At 41.8% G+C, this 9,679-nt stretch overlaps 1 protein-coding gene across 1 annotated transcript in view; it reads left to right on the top strand.

The window, feature by feature from the left end:
* The first annotated feature begins 4,924 nt into the window (after nucleotides 1–4,924).
* LOC138946501 (uncharacterized) overlaps nucleotides 4,925–9,679 on the top strand; it is a 27,892-nt gene continuing 23,137 nt past the window's right edge. Inside the window, exons 1-3 of the mRNA XM_070317987.1 lie at nucleotides 4,925–5,150; nucleotides 5,390–5,525; nucleotides 8,351–8,475. Coding sequence (XP_070174088.1) covers nucleotides 8,358–8,475 — 118 coding nt within the window. The 5' untranslated portion in view covers nucleotides 4,925–5,150; nucleotides 5,390–5,525; nucleotides 8,351–8,357. The remainder of the gene's footprint in view (nucleotides 5,151–5,389; nucleotides 5,526–8,350; nucleotides 8,476–9,679) is intronic.

Raw genomic sequence — 9,679 nt, 5'->3', positions numbered from 1 at the left:
TGTGTGTCTGAGAGGCAGTGGTAATCTATTCCAGGTCACAGGGGCTTGATAGGCGAAGGATCTCTCGCCACATGTTTTTGTTTGCACTGTGGGGAGTCGGAAGAGTCGAGTGCTAATGATCACCCAAAAAGACTTGACATTCATCACAATCATATAGATCTATGTCTTCTTCTTGTCGTTTGCCAAGTCCTTTTTTCTCCAAGTTTCATGATGGCAGATAATGCGTGGTACAGTGATTTGTTCGAGAAGCACCATGCAGGCTCCATACCTCCGTCTTCAGCCCTCTAGGTTTTCTGTAGGGGTTACCCCACCCTTAGCTCCCGGCCCGTATGTCCTACCCTGGGAGCACACGGGGGATTGTTTCTCCGAGGATCCCACCCCGGTTGAAGCTTTTACTCGGGTTGCTCCCTCCCCAAGAATAGCTGCCTTACTGGCGTGTTTGTACAATGTAGTTGACAATGCTGTTTGATATTTTTTGACGATACAGCAACTAATGAGCTCTGGCATAATAAAACCTTGACGTTTTTTGGTAAAAAAATGTGATTGTTCAACCATGGAAAATTAACACCAGAGTCATGGTTACTTGATACATGTACATGTACCACATATGGCAAGTTATGTATACACATAGATGACAAATGCCCTGTTTTAAGAACATCATAGTTTGATTCCTGTTGAAATGATGTCTGATATGTTGTACTCATACACTGACATTGTATTCATGTACAGTTCTTGTTTTTGTTCATTTAATATTTGGTGTTATAACCCACAGGCTTCACGTGTGAATTGGTGCATTGCTGTCAGTGACTGATTATTTGTTGTCTAGAATTTGCTCTAGTAACACAACATTTTAGTTTTCCTTTTTTTTTAATCCCCTCTTCTATAGACGGTTTTTTTAAACTTCATAGAAGAGATCACGCTCAAGACATTTCTATTTACATCTTTATAAATTTACAATTTCTTGGCTTATTTTTTGTGAACATATATACATGTGTGGCACGAGTATGTACTCGTTTTTCTTTATCATTTCATCTCGTACTGTCAGTGAAGCGTTAAGCTGACACTTTTAAGTGGCTCATATTGTTGTTGAATACCATCCTAATTTTGTTATGAGAGTACTCAAAGGTCTTTGAACATTTTTTGTACATTTTAGAGACAAAATGCTGTGCAAACCCTGTAAGAGACTATGTAATTTTTTTACTCACTTTTATGTTTATTAAGTTTATAGATGGAAAACTAAAACCATCCTTTAGCAGTTGATCTGCTTTTCTGTATGGTAGCTTCTGCATGTCTTGAAGGCTTTTATGTTCTCAGGTGTCTTTGTACCTTGTATGTATTTCAAATTTGTACAGAGGGATGATTAAGTACAAAATTAAATATAATGAATGTAATCTATGACACTTTTGAGCTGGTCAGACTTATTTTGCCAAAGAGTGCTTCATGAGCTGCAAGAATGTACATTTGCTCAGTTAATTAACTTTCCTTAATTTGCATACAATATATTTATGCAAAGGGTAATTATGTCTTATCAGTTTCAAACAGTAAACAATAATTTGGTGTTTAAAAAAAAATATACATGATATATTCTTTATTATCAAGTGAATGCCCTGTTTTTGGGACGATCAGATGCACAACTTTTTTTGTACAACTTTGACTCTGTGCTGTACTGACCGGTAGCGCCCGGTGTATTACTAAAGATTAGTTCAAATGTATCCACATCAGTACAGTAGAAACCGGCACGGTTGGCCTAGTGGTAAAGCGTCCGCCCTGTGATCGGGAGGTCGTGGGTTCGAACCCCGGCCGGGTCATACCCGAGACTTGAAAATTGGCAATCTAGTGGCTGCTCCGCCTGGCGTCTGGCATGTTGGTGTCCGGTGTCAGAATAATCTGACTGGGTGAAACATGAAGCCTAGTGTGCTGCGACTTCTGTCTTGTGTGTAGCGCACGTTATATGTCAAAGCAGCACCGCCCCGATATGGCCCTTCGTGGTCGGCTGGGCGTTAAGCAAACAAACAAACAAAAGTACAGTAGAACCCCCCTTTTAAGACCTCCAAATATCTGACAACATCGGGTGTTAAAAAAGAAGGATTTTTAAATTGGGGGTAAATTTACACAGGTTATGAACAGAAAACCTGAAAAAGCAATGTCTTAAAAAGGAGGAAATCTTAAATTGGGGGGTCTTAAAAGGGGGGTTCTACTGTGTACAAAAAGAAACATAGTACATGTAACACCCCTTCTGTTGTGGGATGCATAATTCGGCCACTACTGCACGCTATTGTCACAATCTCCTGGGATCATCGCTCTCAGACATCAAAGGTGTCTGTCTCTGCTTACAATATCGGTTATTGACCCTCGTTCACAAGGCCATAAATCCCAAAACAAATATACTGCCAACGCTCCAAAATTCAGAATCAAAAAACAAAAAAGGTATGTTATTGAAGGTTATATTTATGCAAAACAAAATGTTACGTTCCCTGATCTTCGACCCAGCGGTCTTTTAAGTGGACAGACACACACACTCTTATAATACAGAAAATTAACTTATCTGACAAATGGGCCAGAAGCTCGCTCGGAAGACACGAGCGAGACAATGATCTAAATATTTATCTAGCTATCCACTAAAAAAGACCGCTGGATTGGAGATCAGAGAACGTAACGTTTTGTTTAGTCATAAATATAATGTGCCAATAACATACCTTTGTTTTTTGATTCACAAGGCCATACTTAAAGGGGCAGCAGCTGGTAGAGTACAGTGGTTTTGATAAGAGCAGGGACGGTGCCCAGTGGAAATTGATCTTGCTGCATATTTCTATGAACTTTCTTTTGGTTGCGCACAAAATACACCGGAAGCTACCAGTCTGTGAATTGTTCTAATTCGTAGAGGGGAGATCCTTGTAGTTCTGAAATACCGTACCTGAGATATACCCTACCCTGTACAATTACATAGGTGTTTTTGTAATAAACTCAAGCTCAAAAGTTAAGCAACTTTTTCGCGTGCGTGCGTGCGTGTGTGTGTGTGTGTGTGTGTGTGTGTGAGATAGAGCACTGGTAAGGGAACCCCCGCTCCCCAGCATGTCGTAAGAGGCGACTAACGGATTCTGTTTCTCCTTTTACCCTTGTTAAGTGTTTCTTGTATAGAATATAGTCAATCTTTGTAAAGATTTTAGTCAAGCAGTATGTAAGAAATGTTAAGTCCTTTGTACTAGAAACTTGCATTCTCCCAGTACGGTAATATATTGTACTACGTTGCAAACCCCTGGAGCAATTTTTTGATTAGTGCTTTTGTGAACAAGAAACAGTTAACAAGTGGCTCTATCCCATCTCCCCCCCTTTCCCCGTCGCGATATAACCTTCGTGGTTGAAAACGACGTTAAACACCAAATAAACAAACGAACAAACTTTGTACTGGAAACTTGCATTCTCCCAGTAAGGTCATATATTGTACTACGTTGCAAGCCCCTGGAGCAATTTTTTGATTAGTGCTTTTGTGAACAAGAAACAATTAACAAGTGGCTCTATCCCATCTCCCCCCTTTCCCCGTCACGATATAACCTTCGTGGTTGAAAACGACGTTAAACACCAAATAAAGAAAGAAAGAAAGAATCAAGACCCCTCAATTTTACAAACAAATTGAAGGTCGCAAGTGGCAGGAGTTTCTGGGTACATTTTTGGATTCAGGAGGAAACAAATCCTTTTTGTGAATTTTTTTTGAAATTTTATGAAAGTAAAAAAACAAAAATAGGCTAACTTTAAAACAGAGGAAAACAAAGCAAGCAAATGCCCTCAAAAATGTACATATCAAGTTTCATGAAAATATGTTGGGTTTTTCTCTAGGCACTCTATGTCACGATCTCACAAGGCACGCACGCACCATACACGCACGCATGTACGCGTCACTGACGCACGCACGCACGCACGCACGCATTCGGCAAGAAAACACGCACGCACGCAAGGAAGCACGCACGTACGCTCGCACGCACGCACAACCACACACACACACCAGGGCCGGACTAGGTAAGTACTAGGGGGGGGGGGGGGGTTACAGATGGGGGTCCAGGGGGCGAAGCCCCTTGGTGGGGGTGGGGGTGGGGGTTGAAAGGGGCGAAGTCCCCTTGAAGCTGAACGTTTTTTGGTGTTTCTGGAGGGAAAAGAAGCCTCTCCTTGAACGAAAAAGGTAAATTCGACAGCAAGCTGTATAGGCCGATGACGCATAGGCAACGGAATGCAATGCAAGGAATGTTCCCTTTTTCATGATTTTTTTTTTTGGAGGGGGTGAGAGGTGCGATTTCTCCTCGGATTTCATGATGATCCAGATGCAACCCCCCCCCCTCCCTCACCCCCCCAAAAAAAAATCGTTTGGGAGGTACATGCTTAAGCCAGGGGGGGGGGGGGGTTGCGCAACCCCTGTAACCCCCCCCCCTAGTCCGGCCCTGCGCGCACACACACACAGCAACGGTCAGAGACTAGTCCCCTCCGCCCTCGTTAAATCAGTCATTCTAACTGAAAGTAATAAACACTCCAGAAACCTGTCCTGCACACAGCCTTCAGAGAGAGAGAGAGTAGTATTTCAACATTCAAATTCATTGTGCAAGGGTTGCCAACACTGTCGTCATTGGTGCTTTTCCGCAAAGGAGCTGCGCTATTTGAAAAGTCCCCAAATACACGCCATTTCAGTAATTCCAACTTTGCACCACGGGATTGCACGTCGACCGAATCACTTTCTACCTTGTGTACAGTAACTTCAACTCTAGCAATTCAATGGATTGAATTTTACGGGAGTCACACACACAGACACACACACACACAGACAAACACACGCACGCACGCACGCGCACACACACACGCACACACACACACACACACACACACACACACACACACACACACACACACACACACAGTATAATCGGGTATTTCGAAATCGATATTCAGGTATTGCGACATGGTGATATTCCGACATCGCAGCGTGTTAAACATGAATAGAGAACTCGCTCTTGTGCAACATGAGATAAGAGCTGAATGGATTTTTGCAAAACAAATAAACTCAGCCGCAAACATACCCGGGTAACGAGACCTGATAGCATAGTTGTGCCCCCTCTTATAGCTCACAGTCTGTGCACAAAATATTCGGAATAACTTTTTCGCTTGCGGTAAGTAAAACTGAATTCATTGCACAGATATGTTCCTGGTATGTAACATTTTAAAAGAAAACTATTTCATTTATTTGAAAAATAAAAAAGACATTGTTGTTTTGGTTTGTTCTTTTTATCAGTTTGGTCGCGTTGATATTATGAGATATTAGGGCTCCAGAAAATGTGTACACGCCCACTGACGGAAGACGGCTTCGCATGTTCGGTCTTGATTAATGATTACATTTGGCTTGTTCCAGTGCAGTTCCGAGACATCCTGCTTGCTGCCGCGCGAGCAGAGAACATTTTCCTCTCTTTATCTTCACTGCGCTGGCTGCAAAATCCCTCGGAGGTGTTTTCAGACAGGCGCTAGGCCAGACACAGGTTGTCCCGGAGGTGAGTGGTCATTTGCAAACCCATCGTTGTACTGAATTGTATTTCAATTTAATCATTACCATATGTACATTCCAAAGCTTTGCAATCTGAGGAGTTTCAGAGACATTTGCTAACTTTTTAGCTTCTTGTGCTAAGGGAATCCAGGTTGGTTTTATAGCCTACGTAACTTCTACTGTGAGAAAGCCAACTGTTTCAAAGGCAACATTCACAAAATAGTTAGAGGGTCCAATCACGAGCGAGGGGTGTGTCGGAAACACGTAAACAGGAGCACGTGTGAATCTCTTTATCCGAGGAAAAACAAGGGTATTCACTCTGTCATGAAGTGGAATATGCGAATAAAGAAGTTATTTTCTATTAATACGTGCTCTGCCCTATCTAATTAAACTGACTCTTCACTCTTCGCACTACACACTTCACTAACACAGAATTTGGGTGGATACAGACTTATTATTCCCTCACAAATTACAACACAATTCTTCACATCAATACAGAAATACAAATCACCACTCTCGAACACACAGTTCACATAGTCGTATCATAATCACTCAATGCATGTGATTACATAGTATAACACTCTTGCTTAACCATACCGCCTCAATACTAGGTTATTCCACAAGAGGATGCTGACAGACACTCACGAGTTCGTAGTTCTCACTTCATGCCGTCCTTTACACATTCTTGTGCAAACGTTATCCATGATGATTACGTTATCCGTTCTCAAGTTCCTCCCCGAGAAAACACTGTTTCGCCCTTAGCGAAACGTACCGGTTCGTCTCAACGCCCAGTGTTGATGGGGACTCCACCGTCCATCCACCTTCGCCGATGTGACTTCTTGTCCTGACATCGTCACGAACTCTCTCCAGTGTGGGTTCCAACCCCCGGACACCGTCATGGAAACTCCTAATTAACCCAAGTCTTAATATAACATTCTCTTCAACCATCTCTTCTTTCTAAACAGTCGTGTATCAACTCTCTCGTTCATTCTACATTCACATTCCATACTAAACATTACACACGTACTTCTGACATCATTTCATGTATGTCATTCCGTCCACAGTCAATATCCAAGCTATACTTAACCCATGGATCAATTAATCCATCAATGACACATCAACATCTTAACATAACATAAATGCGTAACAATAATATGCTTATTTATGTTCAAGAAATTACCCAACAAAACCGTAATACAATCCCAACGAGAATCCTCTTTAAAAAACTTCACACTAGAATTTAGTGCACTTTGCATACACTAACGTTTTACATTCCAGCTATGTATTCAAGCTTCAATATTATACAACATAATAAATCATTTATCAGGGCCGGACCCAGGGGGGGGTTCCAGGGGTTCCGGAACCCCACCCCTGGATAAAGCATGTACCTTGCTTTGAGTGTTTTTTTGTTATACTAGTTTTAGCACCAAAACAATGCTGCTCTTAACCCTCAAAACAAGGCCCAGAATGCACCAGATTGCACAGATTTTAACCGTTTTTCAAACATTTTCCGGGGGAGCATGCCCCCCTAGTTCGCGCGCCTACTTTGCAAGCGCGCGCTTGTGGCTTCGCCACTTCGCTGATTTGCCCCCCCAAAAAAGGAGGAACCCCCCCCCCTTACAACTCATTTGGTCCGGCCCTGTTTACCTTAAGAGACCCGTCTTAAGAAGGAGTGCTTGTTCCCAGAACAAACCGACACGCGACAAACCAACCTCCTCGGTTTAGAGTTTAAAGGCACAGTAAGCCTCCCGGTAAACCATCACAGAGCTCCCCGAGCGTCTAAATACAGTACAAGCATACTTCCATTTGAACGCTCACCGAACGGGAACATCCTGGCTGCTTTCTGTCGAGCGTGAGACATTTTCCAAGAATTTATTTTCGTAGACTTGTTCCGTTAACAACAACGGCGCCTCGTTTTTGCGCTAGACCTAACTTTTAAAATCTAAATAAATTGACAGCTTGTTACACAAACATTCTTTAATCATAAAAGAATTCGTTTTTCATCAAGACAAGATCAGAACAATTCGAAGTTGTGAAAGTTTAAAAAAAGAAAAGCCCGGAAGCAGGGTCACGCAAGGGTCGTAGCAGACGACGGCCGGTTTATCAGTGCAAATCGCCGTTCCTCTCAACAGTCAAAAGCCATCGCTAGAGTTCTTGTGAACCACAGCCGTTGTTTCGTGCATAAAAAAACGTGCTATTGTAGATAAGCTCACGTCGAGTCGCATTCAAATGACTAACTATGACGACTGCATTGTGAAAAGGGAAAACTGGATCACACGGGTTCACGATGGCTCAGGGGTAAGATAAACCACGCAAAAATAAATTCTTTGAAAATTGTTCGCTCTTTACGGAGGGCACCTAGGATGTTCTCAATTGGTGAGTGTTTAAATGAAAGGGTGTTTGTACTGTGTGTAAAAGCCTGACCGTATCTGTGATGGTTTACGGGAGGCTTACTCTGCCTTTAAGACGCTGTGAAGCTCTTAGTTCAAAACCAGCTATATTGCTCAAACTCGTAAACACAACTCTGTCAAGCTATAGGGCCATTTCCTCGTGAATCACACGAAACCCGTGATATCGCTTCTAACCTGTCTACGCATCACAATCTATTCTTTAAGGGAGGTTAAAATCACGACGTCTTTACAAAACCCAACTTATCTCGAAATATCCTACTCGCATCTTTGTGACACACTGTTTCACAACCAATACAAACCCGTCAGTGTTATTTCCGAAAATCGTCTATTACAACCAATATGTAGCTTACAGGGGCGATTTAAACCTTTTTTGACCGTGATTATCCATTTTAACCTCATACATGTCCGTTGTGTTTTTCAGAGACAGGATGGGGAAGCTTAACAACTTCGCCATCATGTTCAGCAACCCTCAAGGAGTCTTCTACGCTGGTCAGAATATTGAGGGCCAATGTACAGTCGAGCTGAATGAGGAAATGTCAATGAGAGGTATATTGCAAGATCAGCACTTTTCAGGACGTTTACGGGAACGTGTACGGGCCGGTAACGTCATCAAATCTAGTTTTTACGTCACGCGCTTGCCAAGATCTGCAGTCTTGGTGGGAGCGGAACATTGGAGGAAAAAAGTGAGTCACGGGTGACGCAATATCTACACGTACACGTACAGGTCTTTGCTACACGTTCGATCATCTAGAACACTGTAATAATATATGCGTCCCCATGTGTACACGACTTGACCGAAAGTGGTAAGAAATGCCGTCATTGTCTTTGGTATTGCTAACTTAATTTGTGCCTCGAATGCTGCCTCCAACATTACATTGCTTGATCCGTGGATCCATAATATGCAAGTTTGATATGCAGGTTCTTCGTTTCAGTTTGGAGTTGTCTTTTTACATTTAGTCAAGTTTTGACTAAATGTTTTAACATAGAGGGGGAATCGAAACGAGGGTCGTGGTGTATGTGTGTGTGTGTGTGTGTGTGTGTGTGTGTGTGTGTGTGTGTGTCTGTCTGTGTGTGTGTGTGTGTGTGTGTCTCTGTGTGTGTGTAGAGCGATTAAGACCAAACTACTGCACCGATCTTTATGAAATTTGACATGAGAGTTCCTGGGAATGATATCCCCGGACGTTTTTTTCTTTTTTTCGATAAATACCTTTGATGACGTCATATCCGGCTTTTTGTAAAAGTTGAGGCAGCACTGTCACACCCTCATTTTTCAATCAAATTGATTGAAATTTTGGCCCAGCAATCTTCGACGAAGGCCGGACTTCGGTATTGCATTTCAGCTTGGTGGCTTAAAAATTAATTGATGACTTTGGTCATTAAAAATCTGAAAATTGTAAAAAAAAATTTGTTTTTTAAATCGATCCAAATTTACGTTTATCTTATTCTTCATCATTTTCTGATTCCAAAAACATATAAATATGTTATATTCGGATTAAAAACAAGCTCTGAAAATTAAAAATATAAAAATTATTATTAAAATAAAATTTCCGAAATCGATTTAAAAACAATTTCATCTTATTCCTTGTGGGTTCCTGATTCCAAAAACATATAGATGTGATATGTTTGGATTAAAAACACGCTCAGAAAGTTAAAAAGAATAGAGATAAAGAAAAGCGTGCTATCCTTCTCAGCGCAACTACTACCCCGCTCTTCTTGTCAATTTCACTGCCTTTGCCATGAGCGGTGGACT

This window comes from Littorina saxatilis, linkage group LG1 (genome assembly GCF_037325665.1).
Source record: "Littorina saxatilis isolate snail1 linkage group LG1, US_GU_Lsax_2.0, whole genome shotgun sequence".
Taxonomy (NCBI): domain Eukaryota; kingdom Metazoa; phylum Mollusca; class Gastropoda; order Littorinimorpha; family Littorinidae; genus Littorina; species Littorina saxatilis.
This window is presented reverse-complemented; position numbering and strand designations above follow the sequence as displayed.